Consider the following 18851-nt stretch of genomic DNA (forward strand, 5'->3'; position numbering starts at 1 on the left):
CACTGCCCAGGTATGGGAAACTCTCCACTCTCTCCACAACTGCCCCATCACCAATTGGGAGTTGTGAGGGTGGAGTGTCCGGATGGTACAAAATACCCAGGCAGGTGCTTAGTTTTGGTGCGGCTGATGGTAAGGCCCCACCTCTTAGTGGCATGCTCCAGTCTCAGCAGCAGCGTCTCCAACTCCTCTTCTGAATGAGCAGCTATTACCAAATCATTGGCATACATAACGTGGTTGACCAATAGGGAGCCATCCCTTGACCGCACCCGGGCATCGATCAGTCTCCCATTGTATCTGTACCATATGGTAATTCCTCCGGTACAGACATTGAAGGCTTCAAGAACTACGTGGTCAAAAGATATGTTAAATAATGTGGGAGCCAGAGGACATCCCTGTCGCACCCCAAGGTGTAGAGGGAATGGCTCCGACTCACAGCGACGTACTTTGACGCGGGGCCACTCGCCATCATGAAGGTCCTTAATGATCGTGAGCAGAGGGTGTCTGTGTGTAAGTCGGGGGTACAGCTGGTGGTGCATCTACCGGTCATCTCAGCCAACCCATGGCACCTGCTGGGGCTGACCCACTCGTCCACAAACTCACCCACAAAGTCACCCACCCACTCATCAACCCATGCACCTCGTGGTGGTGATGGTGATTGATGGTGGTGGTGGTGATTATAATATAAAGTGGCTCCGTGACATCGTCGTCAGATTTAATGTCATCACAAACGCCACTTACAAAATCATCGCAATCAAATCAGCGTGCACATTCGCGTCAACGTCATCGCCATCGCATTCACGTAATCGGAATCAAATTAGAATGCTCTGGTAGCATCGGCACAATCTAACCCCATGAGCATAACCGCAAGCGAATGAACACAATCACTATCACATTAACATAACCACGGTCGCATTAACATGACCACGATCACATTAACATAACCACTATCACATTAAAACCACGATCACATTAACATAACCACGGTCGCATTAACATGACCACGATCACATTAACATAACCACGATCACATTAACATAATCACGATCACATTAACATAACCAGTCACATTAACATAACCACGATCACATTAACATAACCACGGTTACATTAACATAACCACGGTTACATTAACACGGTCACATTAACATAACCACGGTCACATTAACATAACCACGGTCACATTAACATAACCACGGTCACATTAACATAACCACGATCACATTAACATAACCACGATCGCATCAACATAACCACGATCGCATTAACATAACCACGATCACATTAACATAACCACGATCGCATTAACATAACCACGATCACATTAACATATTCACGATCACATCAACATAACCACGATCACATTAACATAACCAGTGTCGCATTAACATGACCACGATCACATTAACATAATCACGATCACATTAACATAACCAGTCACATTAACATAACCACGATCACATTAACATAACCATGGTTACATTAACATAACCACGGTTACATTACCACGGTCACATTAACATAACCACGGTCACATTAACATAACCACGATCACATTAACATAACCACGATCACATTAACATAACCACGATCACATTAACATAACCACGATCACATTAACATAACCACGATCGCATCAACATAGCCACGATCGCATTAACATAACCACGATCACATTAACATAACCACGATCGCATTAACATAACCACGATCACATTAACATATTCACGATCACATCAACATAACCACGATCACATTAACATAACCAGTGTCGCATTAACATGACCACGATCACATTAACATAACCACAGTCACATTAACATAACCACGATCGCATTAACATAACCAGTGTCGCATTAACATGACCATGATCACATTAACATAACCACGATCACATTAACATAACCACGATCACATTAACATAACCACGATCACATTAACATAACCACGATCACATTAACATAACCACGATCACATTAACATAACCACGATCACATCAACATAACCACGGTTACATTAACATAACCACGATCACATTAACATAACCAGTGTCGCATTAACACAACCACGATCACATTAACATAACCACGATCACATTAACACAACCACGATCACATTAACATAACCACGATCACATTAACATAACCAGTGTCGCATTAACATAACCACGATCACATTAACATAACCAGTGTCGCATTAACATAACCAGTGTCGCATTAACATAACCACGATCACATTAACATAACCACGATCGCATTAACATAACCAGTGTCGCATTAACATAACCACGGTCACATTAACATAACCACGGTCACATTAACATAACCACGGTCACATTAACATAACCACGGTCACATTAACATAACCACGGTCACATTAACATAACCACTATCACATTAACATAACCACTATCACATTAACATAACCACTATCACATCAACATAACCACGATCACATTAACATGACCACGATCACATTAACATAACCACGGTCACATTAACATGACCACGATCGCATTAACATAACCACATCATCACGATCGCATTAACACTCACGATCTCATTACCATAAACACAATCACATTAACATAATCACATCATCACGATCGCATTAACACAACAACACCGGCGTGCATTCCCATTGATGAAATCACCATCACGTGAACACCGCCAGGTTGAGTGAGTGAGTGAGTCAGGCTGAGTGAGTGAGTCAGGCTGAGTGAGTCCGGCTGAGTGAGTGAGTCAGGCTGAGTGAGTCAGGCTGAGTGAGTGAGTGAGTCTGAGTGAGTGAGTGAGTCAGGCTGAGTGAGTGAGTCAGGCTGAGTGAGTGAGTCAGGCTGAGTGAGTCCGGCTGAGTGAGTGAGTCAGGCTGAGTGAGTGAGTCAGGCTGAGTGAGTCAGGCTGAGTGAGTCAGGCTGAGTGAGTGAGTGAGTCTGAGTGAGTGAGTGAGTCAGGCTGAGTGAGTGAGTCAGGCTGAGTGAGTGAGTCAGGCTGAGTGAGTGAGTCAGGCTGAGTGAGTGAGTCAGTCTGAGTGAGTGAGTGAGTCAGGCTGAGTGAGTGAGTCAGGCTGAGTGAGTCCGGCTGAGTGAGTGAGTCAGGCTGAGTGAGTGAGTGAGTCTGAGTGAGTGAGTCAGGCTGAGTGAGTGAGTCAGGCTGAGTGAGTTAGTCAGGCTTAGTGAGTCAGGCTGAGTGAGTCAGGCTGAGTAAGTCAGGCTGAGTGAGTGAGTCAGGCTGAGTGAGTCAGGCTGAGTGAGTGAGTGAGTCAGGCTGAGTGAGTGAGTGAGTCTGAGTGAGTGAGTGAGTCAGGCTGAGTGAGTGAGTCAGGCTGAGTGAGTTAGTCAGGCTTAGTGAGTCAGGCTGAGTGAGTCAGGCTGAGTGAGTGAGTCAGGCTGAGTAAGTCAGGCTGAGTGAGTGAGTCAGGCTGAGTGAGTCAGGCTGAGTGAGTGAGTGAGTCAGGCTGAGTGAGTGAGTGAGTCAGGCTGAGTGAGTGAGTCAGGCTGAGTGAGTCAGGCTGAGTGAGTCAGGCTGGGTGAGTCAGGCTGAGTGAGTCAGGCTGAGTGAGTCAGGCTGAGTGAGTCAGGCTGGGTGAGTCAGGCTGAGTGAGTCAGGCTGAGTGAGTCAGGCTGTCCTGAACCCAGTGGTGCTCATCTCCCGGACGGAGTCTGCGTCCCACGCAGCACGGGCCTCGGATATCTTGTCAAGAACCCACTAAACACACAAACATAGTCACACACACACAGTCACACACACACAGTCACACACACAGTCACACACACACAGTCACACAGACACAGTCACACAGATACACACAGTCACACACACAGTTACACACAGTCACACACACAGTCACACACACACAGTCACACACACAGTCACACACACACAGTCACACACACAGTCACACAGACACAGTCACACACACATACACACAGTCACACACACAGACACACAGTCACACACACACAGTCACACAGACACACAGTCACACACACAGTCACACACACAGACACACAGTCACACACACACAGTCACACACACACACAGATACACACAGTCACACACAGTCACACACACACAGATACACACACAGTCACACACAGTCACACGCACACATATACACACAGTCACAGTCACACAGACACAGTCACACACAGATACAGTCACACACACAGATACACACAGTCACACACACAGTCACACACACACAGTCACACACACAGTCACACACACATACACACACACACAGATACACACAGTCACAGTCACACAGACAGTCACACACAGTCACACACACAGTCACACACAGTCACACACACACAGTCACACAGACACAGTCACACACAGATACACAGTCACACACACACAGTTACACACAGTCACACACACAGTCACACACACAGTCACACACACACAGTCACACAGACACAGTCACACACACATACACACAGTCACACACACAGTTACACACACACAGTCACACACACACAGATACACACACACCCCCATTGCCCCCCCCCCACCCCTCCCCCCATGCCCCTCCCCCCATGCCCCTCCCAACCCCCCCCATGCCCCTCCCCCCATGCCCCTCCCAACCCCCCCCATGCCCCTCCCCCCATGCCCCTCCCAACCCCCCCCATGCCCCTCCCAACCCCCCCCATGCCCCTCCCCCCATGCCCCTCCCCCCATGCCCCTCCCATCCCCACCCTACCCCCCCATGCCCCTCCCCCCATGCCCCTCCCCCCATGCCCCTCCCCCCATGCCCCTCCCATCCCCACCCTACCCCCCCATGCCCCTCCCCCCATGCCCCTCCCCCTGTCCCACCCCCCCCCCCACCTGGGCGGCGTGGTCGCTGTGCAGGGTCACAGTCTCGTGGGAGCGCAAGTTCACGCCCACACGGCGAGCCTCCTGCAACAACAACGTCAACAACATCAACAACATCAACATCAACAACATCAACAACATCAATAACATAGACAACAACAACATCAACAACAACATCAACAACAACATCAACAACATCAACAACAACATCATCAACAACATCATCAACAACATCAACAATAACATCAACAACATCAATAACATAGACAACAACAACAACATCAACAACAACATCAACAACATCATCAACAACAACATCATCAACAACAACATCAACAAAATCACATACATCAATATCATCACCAACATGTGATTGTGGTGGTGATGGTGGTGGTGGGGATGGTGGTGGTGGGGATGGTGGTGGTGATGATGATGTTGGTGGTGGTGATGGTGGTAGTGATGGTGGTGGTGGTGATGGTGGTGATGGTGGTAGTGGTGATGGTAGTGGTGATGGTAGTGGTGATGGTGGTGGTGGTGATGGTGGTGATGGTGGTGATGGTGGTGGTGGTGATGATGGTGGTGATGGTGATGGTGGTGATGGTGGTGATGGTGGTGGTGATGGTGGTGGTGATGGTGGTGGTGGTGATGGTGGTGGTGGTGATGGTGGTGATGGTGGTGGTGATGATGGTGGTGATGGTGATGGTGGTGATGGTGGTGATGGTGGTGGTGATGGTGGTGGTGATGGTGGTGGTGGTGATGGTGGTGGTGATGGTGGTGGTGATGGTGGTGGTGATGGTGGTGGTGATGGTGGTGGTGATGATGGTGGTGATGGTGGTGGTGATGGTGGTGGTGATGGTGGTGGTGATGGTGGTGGTGATGGTGGTGGTGATGGTGGTGGTGATGGTGGTGGTGGTGGTGATGGTGGTGGTGATGGTGGTGGTGATGGTGGTGGGGATGGTGGTGGTGGTGATGGTGGTGATGGTGGTAGTGGTGGTAGTGGTGATGGTGATGGTGGTGGTGATGGTGGTGGTGATGGTGGTGGTACCTTGAGGGTGATGGTGGTGGTGGGGATGGTGGTGGTGATGATGATGTTGGTGGTGGTGATGGTGGTAGTGGTGGTGGTGATGGTGGTAGTGATGGTGGTGATGGTGGTGGTGATGATGGTGGTGATGGTGGTGGTGATGGTGGTGGTGATGATAATGTTGGTGGTGGTGATGGTGGTAGTGATGGTGGTGGTGATGGTGGTAGTGGTGGTAGTGGTGATGGTGGTGGTGATGATAATGTTGGTGGTGGTGATGGTGGTAGTGATGGTGGTGGTGATGGTGGTGGTGATGGTGGTGGTGATGGTGGTGGTGATGATAATGTTGGTGGTGGTGATGGTGGTGGTGATGGTGGTGGTACCTTGAGGGTGATGGTGGTGGTGGGGATGGTGGTGGTGATGATGATGTTGGTGGTGGTGATGGTGGTGGTGGTGATGGTGGTAGTGATGGTGGTGATGGTGGTGGTGATGGTGGTGGTGATGATAATGTTGGTGGTGGTGATGGTGGTAGTGATGGTGGTGGTGATGGTGGTAGTGGTGGTAGTGGTGATGGTGGTGGTGATGATAATGTTGGTGGTGGTGATGGTGGTAGTGGTGGTAGTGGTGATGGTGATGGTGGTGGTGATGGTGGTGGTGATGGTGGTGGTACCTTGAGGGTGATGGTGGTGGTGGTGATGGTGGTGGTGATGGTGGTGGTACCTTGAGGGTGATGGTGATGATGTTGTGGCTTCGTGTTGTTGACTTCACAGCGCCGTGTTGATGTTCCCACTCAGTGTTGTACTGGTCCAGCAAGTCCTTGGTGATGTACATCACCCTCCTAACATCACCACCATCATCATCATCATTAACATCATCACCACCATCAACATCATCACCCTCCTGACTTCACCATCATCATCACCACCATCACAACCGCCATCATCACCACCACCATCACCATCATTACCACCATCACCACCACCACCATCACCACCACCATCACCACCATCATCATCACCACCATCACCATCACCACCATCATCACCACCATCACCACCACCATCATCATCATCACCACCATCACCATCACCACCATCATCACCACCATCACCACCACCACCATCATCATCACCACCATCACCACCATCATCACCACCATCACCACCACCATCATCATCATCACCACCATCATCACCACCACCATCACCACCACCATCATCACCACCACCACCATCACCACCACCACCACCATCATCACCATCACCACCATCGCCACCATCATCACCATCACCACCATCACCACCACCACCATCATCACCACCATCACCACCATCACCACCATCACCTCGTGGTGACGAGGAGAAACTTCTTCATGTTGGGAGCCAGCGCCACGTGGGAGCAGTAGTCGTCACTCGCCCCGTAGCGTCCACCACTCACCCTCTGTGGGACAGCGGAGTGAGTCACTCACTCACTCACCTGCTCACTCACTCATTCACTCACTCGCTCAGCCACTCACTCACCCACTCACTCACCCACTCATTCACTCGCTCACTCGCTCACCCACTCAGTCACTCACTCACCCACTCATTCACTCGCTCACTCACTCAGTCACTCATTCACTCACTCAGTCACTCATTCACTCACTCGCTCACTCGCTCACTCACCCACTCACTCATTCACCCACCCATTCACCCATTCACCCACCCACTCACCCACCCACTCAACCACTCACCCACTCACCCACCCACTCACTCACCCACCCACCCACTCACCCACTCACCATAGCGAATTTATTCACCTCCCCCGGTCAATAGTAACATTTACAATACCAGTTTATTTACCGATACCCATCAATGGCACCAAATCGCACGCATGCATACACTGGAAATGATACCACTGATAAGACAGGTCATTGGAAAACCTAACATCGATAAGCACGAGATTGCACAATTTTATACAGTACCACTAATATTGAACAATTAGAAAGGATACCACACATAAGGATACCCATTTAAAATTATAACACTGATAAACACTACATCCTTAGAAAAGATACCACGCATAAGGATACCCATTTAAAGTTATAACACTGATAAAGACTACACCCTTAGAAAGGATATCACGCATAAGGATATCAATTGAAAATGATACCACTAATAATACTACACCCTTTTATCGGATACTACATGTAAGTATAGACATTAAATATTCTAAAAGATACAGCGCATAAGAATGCCCATTGTAAATTATAGTACTGATAAGGCTCTAATTAAAAATGATACCGCACTTAAGGAGATCCATTGTAAGCACTTAGTATTGGTAATTATCCATACAATAAGAAAAGATACCACACATAAGCACACAAGTGGAAACTCCAACAATGTCTGCGTGTCTGTGTGTGTGACTGTGTGTGTCTGTGTGTGTGTCTGTGTGTGTGTGTGTCTGTGTGTGTGTCTGTGTGTGTGTATGTGTGTGTGTATGTGTCTGTGTGTGTCTGTGTGTGTGTGTGTCTGTGTGTCTGTGTGTGTGTGTCTGTGTGTGTATCTGTGTGTGTCTGTCTGTGTGTGTCTGTATCTGTGTGTCTGTATCTGTGTGTCTGTGTGTGTCTGTGTGTCTGTGTGTGTGTCTGTGTGTCTGTGTGTGTCTGTGTGTCTGTGTGTGTCTGTGTGTGTCTGTGTGTGTCTGTGTGTATATCTGTGTGTGTGTGTGTCTGTGTGTATCTGTGTCTGTGTGTGTGTCTGTGTGTGTGTCTGTGTGTGTGTGTATGTGTCTGTGTGTGTCTGTGTGTGTGTGTGTCTGTGTGGGTCCGGCAAAACAACCTCCTACCTCCTCGCGGTGCCGGACGGGCAACACTGTCGTGGGCAGTGCTGTGGGGGGAGGGCCAATGCCCATTGGCCTCTCCCCTCATGGCGTCTGTGACCACCACAGTGGCTAAACGGGGGCTCTGGACGGGTGCGAGGGGCTGGTAACCCCTCCACCTTCAATTAACCACCACTAAACTACGAAGTAAACACAAACCTGTAATTAATAAGCTTGTGCCGGAGGCCCCGGGGGGTCAGGCTTTTATGACGTCTCCTGGCCAAACCCCATTTGGCGGAGCCAGGAGATTGAATTTTAACCCTCGGGGCTCCTCCAGAAACAACGAAAAACCATTGCGGATGGCCACGTGGAATGTTCGAACGCTCAATGCGGAGGAGAGGCTGCCACTCCGCTGTCGGGAGCTGGACCGGTACCGCCTGGATCTCTGTGGCATTCAGGAGGTCCGGTGGACCGGTTCTGGCTCCTGCCACCATGAGGGGTGGACAGTCCTCTACTCGGGGCATGAGACTGCCAAACAACAGGGTGTGGCTCTTCTTCTGAACAAAAGAATGAAGGGGGCGTGGGAGCGTGGCGGTGAGGTGTGGGAAGCTGTAAGCCCCAGGATACTTTGGGCTCGCCTTCCCATCAACCAGAGGCGAGGAGTGGTGGTCGTGGTTACTTATGCCCCCACCGAAGACGAACATCTGTGGAGGGATGCAGGCAAAGCCGATGAGTCGGACGCTTTCTATGACCTCCTGTCACAGGTGCTGGCTAAAGTGGCCACTCGGGACAGAGTCATCTTGTTGGGTGACTTCAATGCCCGAGTTGGTCATGATACTGGCACCTGGTCTGGAGTGATTGGAAGGCATGGGCCAGATCAGCTCAATAATAACGGTAGGAGGCTGCTAGATTTTTGTGCAGCCCATGGGCTTGTAATTACTAACACGCTCTTCCGGCATCGGCGCATCCACACAACATCATGGATGCATGCCGGGTCCAAGCAAGAACATCTGCTGGACTACGTAGTGACGGACCAGCGGATGCGAGCCCATGTCCTTGACACCAGGACCTACCGTGGAGCTGATCTGCCCTCTGACCATCGACTAGTCATCTGTAAGATGCGCCTGCCATTCTTCCACTCCGGTGGTGGGTGTACACCCAGGATCCCATTCCAACCAAAAGTGGCCTGGTCTAAGTTAACTGATGAAAGTTGCAAGCGAGAATTTCATCATCGCTTGCAGCTGGGGTTGGCATCGTCCCCCACTCCACCTGATGTCGAGGGTAAATGGGCGAGGTTTAAGACTGTGACTCATGCAGCTGCAATGGCTGCTTTGGGTACGCGGTCCAGACCTCCCCGGGAACCCTGGCTGACGGAGGAGGTGTTCAGGTTAATTGAGAAAAAGCGACAGGCCCACTCTCATCGCCTACAGCATCCCACGTCAGAGAATGAGGAGGTTTACCGCAGTCTTCGCTCGGAGGTTCGGAGAGCCGTGAGGCGCTGTAAGGATGGGTGGTGGTCGCGGGTTGCTGAGGAGATGGAGTCTGCCTCAGTGGCCCGCGATCACAAATCACTATTTAACTCCATCAAAAAAGTAACCTGCAGCGCCACACCTATTACCATCATTAGAGGAAAAAACGGTGATCCAATCTCCGACCCCCAGGAACAGGTTTGCAGATTTGCTGAGCATTTCTGTGAGGTCCTGGGGGAGGGAAAATCTTTCAGCCAGGAAAAAATCATGGCACAAAGTGGGGATAACCCTGCTGAGGCTGCGGTGCCTCAAATATTGGAAGAGGTCACCCCCTGTGAGTGGCTGGCTGAGGTACCGGCTGTTGAGGAAGTACTGAGGGCGATCCGGAGTCTGAGACCAGGGAAGGCACCGGGCAGAGATGATCTCCCAGGCGAAATGCTGAGGGAGGGTGGCGTTTGTGCACAGACTGCCCTATATGACATCAAAACAACAGTCTGGACCACTGGACGGGTTCCGCAGGACTGGAAGGATGCCCTGGTGGTTCCCCTCTTTAAGAAGGGGGACCGTACCGACTGTAACAACTACAGGGGCATCTCACTCCTCAGTGTGCCGGGTAAGGTCCTGGCAAGGATTATTCAACATCGCCTTGCTAGGCATGCTGAGGAGAGGCTTGCGGAGCCCCAATGTGGTTTCAGGAAAGGGCGGTCCTGCACAGATGCCATATTTTCTGTCCGTCTGCTACAGCAGAGGTGTAGGGAATTTCAAAAAGACCTACATCTCTGCTTTATTGACCTGGTCAAGGCCTATGATACCATCAGTAGGACTGGGCTCTGGGTTGTTCTTCGTGCTTTCGGAGTCCCTGACCCTCTGCTCACGATCATTAAGGACCTTCATGATGGTGAGCGGGCCCGGGTAAAACTACGTGGCCGGGAGTCGGAGCCTTTCCCTGTACACCTTGGGGTGCGACAGGGATGTCCTCTGGCTCCCACATTATTTAACATCTATTTCGACTGCGTAGTTCGTGAAGCCTTCAATAGCTGTACCGGGGGAATTACCATTTGGTACAGATACAATGGGAGGCTGATCGACGCCCGGGTGCGATCAAGGGATGGCTCCCTATTGGTCAACCACGTTATGTATGCCGATGATTTGGTAATAGCTGCTCATTCAGAAGAGGAGTTGGAGACGCTGCTGCTGAGACTGGAGCGTGCCACTAAGAGGTGGGGCCTTACCATCAGCCCCACCAAAACTAAGCACCTGCCTGGGTATTTTGTACCATCGGGCACTCCGCCCCCACAACTCCCAATCGGTGATGGGGCAGTTGTGGAGAGAGTAGAGAGTTTCCCATACCTGGGCAGTGTGCTCATGACCGGCTCCAGTTTATCAGCAGAGGTCTCACTCCGAATCAGTCGAGCGGCAATATCTTTTCATCGGTTGCGTAACGCTGTGTGGAAGCTACCTGGTCTGTCGCTCCGCACGAAGCTTCAGGTCTTCTCGGCCACGGTCATTCCCTCCCTTCTCTATGCTTGCGAAACGTGGACCCCCCTAGTGGAGCATCTTCGCCGGTTGGAAACATTTAGGCTGGCCTGCCTACGATCCATCCTGGGTTTAACCAGGCTGGATTGTGTGAGGAGCTCACAAGTCCTTGAAAGATCTGGGCAAAGTCCCATCAGTGAGCTCCTCCGACAGGCAAGGCTGCGTTGGCTGGGTCATGTAGCCCGCATGCCCAGCCACCGCATGCCTAAACAGCTTTTGTTCGGCCGGATCGAGGGGGCTAAACGGGCGCGGCACGGGCTAGAGAAGAGATGGAGTGATGTGGTACAGGAGGACGTGGAGCTGAGTGGACTTGCCGATGACTGGTACCAGCGGTGTCAAGATCGGCCTCAGTGGAGGAGGCTCGTGAAGGACGCTACTGGGCAGTTGGAGGCAGTCGCCCTCCAACAACAACGGAGGGCGGAGGAGCGACGCTCACAACAACGAGCGGAGCGCCGGGTGGCTAAAGCACAGCAAGTTGGCACAGTAGGGGGCACAGGTGGTGCATCAGCCAGTCATCTCGGTCATCTCGGTCAGTCGACCCGTGGCACCTGGGTCTGCCCCGTGACCTCCTGCCAGCGGGCGTTCGACACTTCACGTGGCCTCAAGGTGCACATGGCCTGGCACAAGCGTCGTGGTGACGTCACCGCCACTTAGTGGCGAATGGCGGTTGTTGTTGTTGTTGTTGTTGTGTCTGTGTGTCTGTGTGTGTGTGTCTGTGTGTGTGTGTATCTGTGTGTGTATCTGTCTGTGTGTGTCTGTATCTGTGTGTCTGTATCTGTGTGTCTGTGTGTGTCTGTGTGTCTGTGTGTGTGTCTGTGTGTCTGTGTGTGTCTGTGTGTCTGTGTGTGTCTGTGTGTGTCTGTGTGTGTCTGTGTGTATATCTGTGTGTGTGTGTGTCTGTGTGTATCTGTGTCTGTGTGTGTGTCTGTGTGTGTGTCTGTGTGTGTGTGTATGTGTCTGTGTGTGTCTGTGTGTGTGTGTGTCTGTGTGTCTGTGTGTGTGTGTCTGTGTGTGTGTGTATCTGTGTGTGTATCTGTCTGTGTGTGTCTGTATCTGTGTGTCTGTATCTGTGTGTCTGTGTGTGTCTGTGTGTCTGTGTGTGTGTCTGTGTGTCTGTGTATGTCTGTGTGTCTGTGTGTGTCTGTGTGTGTCTGTGTGTGTCTGTGTGTATATCTGTGTGTGTGTGTGTCTGTGTGTATCTGTGTCTGTGTGTGTGTCTGTGTGTGTGTCTGTGTGTGTGTGTATGTGTCTGTGTGTGTCTGTGTGTGTGTCTGTGTGTCTGTGTGTGTGTGTCTGTGTGTGTGTGTATCTGTGTGTGTATCTGTCTGTGTGTGTCTGTATCTGTGTGTCTGTATCTGTGTGTCTGTGTGTGTCTGTGTGTCTGTGTGTGTGTCTGTGTGTCTGTGTGTGTCTGTGTGTCTGTGTGTGTCTGTGTGTGTCTGTGTGTGTCTGTGTGTATATCTGTGTGTGTGTGTGTCTGTGTGTATCTGTGTCTGTGTGTGTGTCTGTGTGTGTCTGTGTGTGTGTCTGTGTGTGTGTGCGTGTCTTTAATCCTTTCAACGGCAGCAGGAATGGAAAGAAAAGACACAATCAGAGAGACAACGTCAGAGACACACAGAGAGCCATAGACTCACCACACAGAGACCCACCACACAGAGACTCACCACACACAGAGAGCCATAGACTCACCACACAGAGACCCACCACACAGAGACTCACCACACAGAGACTCACCACACACAGAGAGCCATGGACTCACCACACAGAGACCCACCACACAGAGACTCACCACACAGAGACTCACCACACACAGAGAGCCATAGACTCACCACACAGAGACCCACCACACACAGACTCACCACACACAGAGAGCCATGGACTCACCACACAGAGACCCACCACACACAGAGAGCCACAGACTCACCACACAGAGACCCACCACACACAGAGAGCCATAGACTCACCACACAGAGACCCACCACACAGACTCACCACACACAGAGAGCCATGGACTCACCACACAGAGACCCACCACACAGAGACTCACCACACAGAGACTCACCACACACAGAGAGCCATAGACTCACCACACAGAGACCCACCACACACAGACTCACCACACACAGAGAGCCATAGACCCACCACACAGAGACTCACCACACAGAGACCCACCACACACAGAGAGCCACAGACTCACCACACAGAGACCCACCACACACAGAGAGCCATAGACTCACCACACAGAGACTCACCACACACAGAGAGCCATAGACTCACCACACAGAGACCCACCACACAGAGACTCACCACACACAGAGAGCCATGGACTCACCACACAGAGACTCACCACACAGAGACCCACCACACAGAGACTCACCACACAGAGACACATAGACTCACCACACAGAGACCCACCACACAGAGACTCACCACACACAGAGAGCCATAGACTCACCACACAGAGACCCACCACACAGAGACTCACCACACACAGAGAGCCATGGACTCACCACACAGAGACCCACCACACAGAGACTCACCACACAGAGACACATAGACTCACCACACAGAGACACATAGACTCACCACACAGAGACCCACCACACAGAGACTCACCACACAGAGAGCCATAGACTCACCACACAGAGACCCACCACACAGACTCACCACACAGAGAGCCATAGACTCACCACACAGAGACCCACCACACAGAGACTCACCACACACAGAGAGCCATGGACTCACCACACAGAGACCCACCACACAGAGACCCACCACACAGAGACCCACCACACACAGACACATAGACTCATCACAGAAACCCATAGACTCATAGTGAGGTGAAGTGTGATTGAGAGGGTGAGCGAGTGGGTCAGTGGGTTGGTGAATTAGGGGGTGAGTGAACGAGAAATTGAATGAGCGGGAGAGCGAGTGAGCAAGTGAGCGAGTGAGTGAGTGAGCGAATGAGTGAGTGAGCGAGTGAGTGAGTGAGCGAATGAGAGCGTGAGTGAGTGAGTGAATGAGAGAGTGAGCGAATGAGTGAGTGAGCGAGCGAGCGAGTGAGCAAGTGAGCGAGCGAGTGAGTGAGTGAGCGAGTGAGTGAGTGAGCGAATGAGAGAGTGAGTGAGTGAATGAGAGAGTGAGCGAATGAGTGAGCGAGCGAGTGAGTGAGTGAGCGAGCGAGCGAGCGAGTGGGTGAGCGAATGAGTGAGTGAGTGAGTGAGATAGTGAGTGAGCGAGCGAGCGAGCGAGCGAGTGAGTGAGCGAATGAGTGAGTGAGTGAGATAGTGAGTGAGTGAGCGAGCGAGTGAGTGAGTGAGCGAGCGAGTGGGTGAGCGAATGAGTGAGTGAGCGAGTGAGTCAGCGAGTGAGTGAGTGAGCGAGTGAGCGAGTGAGTGAGCGAATGAGAGCGTGAGTGAGTGAGTGAGTGAGCGAATGAGAGAGTGAGCGAATGAGTGAGTGAGCGAGTGAATGAGTGAGTGAGAGAGTGAATGAGCGAGTGAGAGAGTGAATGAGCGAGTGAGTGAGATAGTGAGTGAGTGAGTGAGTAAGTAAGTGAGAGAGTGAATGAGTGAGTGAGTAAGTGAGCGAGCGAGTGAGTGAGCGAATGAGTGAGTGAGTGAGCAATGAGTGAGTGAGTGAGCGGGTGAGTGAGTGAGTGAGATAGTGAGTGAGCGAGCGAGCGAGTGAGTGAGTGAGCGAGCGAGCGAGTGGGTGAGCGAATGAGTGAGTGAGCGAGTGAGTCAGCGAGTGGGTGAGTGAGCGAGTGAGCGAGTGGGTGAGCGAATGAGTGAGTGAGCGAGTGAGTCAGCGAGTGAGTGAGTGAGCGAGCGAGCAAGTGGGTGAGCGAATGAGTGAGTGAGCGAGTGAGTCAGCGAATGGGTGAGTGAGTGAATGAGTGAGTGGGTGAGCGAGTGGGTGAGTGAGCGAGCGAGCGAGTGGGTGAGCGAGTGAGTGAGTCAGCGAGTGGGTGAGCGAGTGAGCGAGTGGGTGAGCGAGCGAGCGAATGAGCGAGTGAGTGAGTGAGTGAGCGAGTGATCGAGTGGGTGAGTGAGAGTGAGTGAGTGAGAGAGAGAGTGAGTGAGAGGGTGAGAGAGAGAGTGAGTGAGTGAGAGAGTGAGCGTCTCCGTGCCAGGCTAGGTGCATGCAGGTACCTGCAGCACTTGGTTCCCCGTGCTCTCGCGCAGGCAGTACGGGCGGACCAGTCCGTCGGGGTGAATGACGCGCGGAGGTCTCACCCTGACCACCTCCTCCACGGACTCAGCAACTCTGCAGCACACAGACACACACACACAGTCACACACAGTCACACACACACACACAGACACACACACAGTCACAGACACACACACACAGACACACAGACACACAGTCACAGTGACACACACACAGACACACACAGACACACACACACAGTCACACACAGACACAGTGACACACACACAGACACACACAGACACACACACACAGTCACACACACAGTCACACACACAGTCACACACACAGTCACACACACACAGACACACACACAGACACACACACACACACAGACACACACACACAGACACACAGTCACAGTGACACACACACAGACACACACACACAGACACACACACACAGACACACACACACAGTCACACACACACACAGTCACAGTGACACACACACAGACACACACAGACACACACACACACACAGTCACACACACAGACACAGTGACACACACACAGACACACAGACACACACAGTCACACACACAGACACACACACAGACACACACACACACACAGACACACACACACACACAGACACACACACACACACAGTCACACACACAGACACACACAGACACAGACACAGTGACACACACACAGTCACACACACAGACACAGTCACACACACACACACAGACACAGTCACACACACACAGACACACACACACACAGTGACACACACAGACACACACACACAGTGACACACAGACACACACACAGACACACAGACACAGTGACACACAGACACACACACACAGACACACACACACAGTGACACACACACACACAGGCACACACACACACACAGTGACACACAGACACACAGACACACACACACACACAGTGACACACAGTTACACACACAGACACACACACACAGACACACACACAGTCACACACACACACAGTCACAGTGACACACACACAGACACACACACACAGTCACACACACACACAGACACAGTGACACACACACAGACACACACACACAGACACACAGTCACACACACACAGACACACACACAGACACACACACAGACACACACACACAGTCACACACACACACAGACACACACACAGTCACACACACACACAGACACAGTGACACACACACAGTCACACACACAGACACAGTCACACACACACACACAGACACACACACAGACACACACACACAGTGACACACACACACAGGCACACACACACAGACACACACACACAGTGACACACAGACACACACACAGACACACAGACACAGTGACACACAGACACACACACAGACACACACACACAGACACACACACAGACACACACACACAGTGACACACACACACACACAGGCACACACACACAGACACACACACACAGTGACACACAGACACACACACACAGACACACAGACACAGTGAAACACAGACACACACACAGACACATACACACAGACACAGTGACACACACACAGACACACACACACAGTGACACACAGTTACACACACAGACACACACAGACACACACACAGACACACACAGACACACACACACAGTGACACACACACACAGGAACACACACACAGACACACACACAGTGACACACACACAGACACACAGACACAGTGACACACAGACACACACACAGACACATACACACAGACACAGTGACACACACACAGACACACACACACAGTGACACACAGTTACACACACACACACACACAGACACACACACAGACACACACAGACACACACACACAGTGACACACACACACAGGAACACACACACAGACACACACACACAGTGACACACAGACACACACACAGACACAGTGACACACAGACACACACACAGACACACAGACACAGTGACACACACACAGACACACACACACAGTGACACACACACACACAGTGACACACAGTTACACACACAGACACACACATGGAGGTCTCACCCTGACCACCTCCTGCACGGACTCAGCCACTCTGCAGCACACAGACACAGACACACACAGACACACACAGACACAGACACACACAGACACAGACACACACACACAGACACAGACACACACACAGTCACAGACACACACACAGACACACACACACAGTCACACACACACAGACAAACAGACACACACACAGACACACACACAGACACACACACACACAGTCACACACACACACAGACAAACAGACACACACACAGACACACACACAGACACACACACAGTCACACACACAGTCACACACACAGACACACACAGACAGTCCGAGCCAGCCGTGACCCCGCGTGACCCCCGGTGACCCCCCGCGTGACCCCCGCGTGACCCCCGCGTGACCCCCGCGTGACCCCGACCTCTTGATGCCGTCCAGGGTGCTGCTCGCCATGTCGATGACTCCCCCGGTGGGTTTGGCCACGACCCCAACGAGCCCCTTGGCCACCCCCTTGAAGAACCCCGCAGCCCCCTCCTGTCTGGCGCCTGGGGGGGGGGTGGGGGGGTGGGGGGGGGGGGTGAGTGGTGAGTGAGTGAGTGGTGAGTGAGTGAGTGAGTGGTGAGTGAGTGAGTGGTGAGTGAGTGGTGAGTGGGTGAGTGAGTGGGTGAGTGGTGAGTGAGTGAGTGGTGAGTGAGTGAGTGAGTGGTGAGTGAGTGGTGAGTGAGTGAATGAGTGGTGAGTGAGTGAGTGGTGAGTGAATGAATGAGTGAGTGAGTGGGTGAGTGAGTGGTGAGTGAATGAATGAGTGGTGAGTGAGTGAGTGAGTGGTGAGTGAGTGAGTGAGTGGTGAGTGAGTGAGTGGGTGAGTGAGTGGTGAGTGAATGAATGAGTGAGTGAGTGAGTGAATGAGTGAGTGAGTGGTGAGTGAGTGAGTGAGTGGTGAGTGAGTGAGTGAGTGGTGAGTGAGTGAGTGGTGAGTGAGTGAGTGAGTGAGTGGTGAGTGAGT

The 18851-nt window shown here is 51.7% G+C and overlaps 1 protein-coding gene across 1 annotated transcript; it reads right to left on the reverse strand.

Moving 5' to 3' along the window:
• Nucleotides 1-698: 698 nt before the first annotated feature.
• On the reverse strand, nt 699-18385 carry LOC144953144 (intermembrane lipid transfer protein VPS13A-like). Its single transcript, XM_078883710.1, has 6 exons — nt 18267-18385; nt 15794-15908; nt 7181-7275; nt 6556-6673; nt 4830-4901; nt 699-3704 (listed from the first exon to the last, which is right to left on the reverse strand). The coding sequence occupies exons 1-6, from the start codon at nt 18296-18298 to the stop codon at nt 3615-3617; spliced, it is 522 nt and encodes a 173-aa protein (XP_078739836.1). The 5' UTR covers nt 18299-18385; the 3' UTR covers nt 699-3614.
• Between the last annotated feature and the right edge of the window lie 466 nt (nt 18386-18851).

The sequence above is a fragment of the Lampetra fluviatilis genome, chromosome 72 (assembly GCF_964198595.1).
Source record: "Lampetra fluviatilis chromosome 72, kcLamFluv1.1, whole genome shotgun sequence".
In the NCBI taxonomy this organism is placed as follows: domain Eukaryota; kingdom Metazoa; phylum Chordata; class Hyperoartia; order Petromyzontiformes; family Petromyzontidae; genus Lampetra; species Lampetra fluviatilis.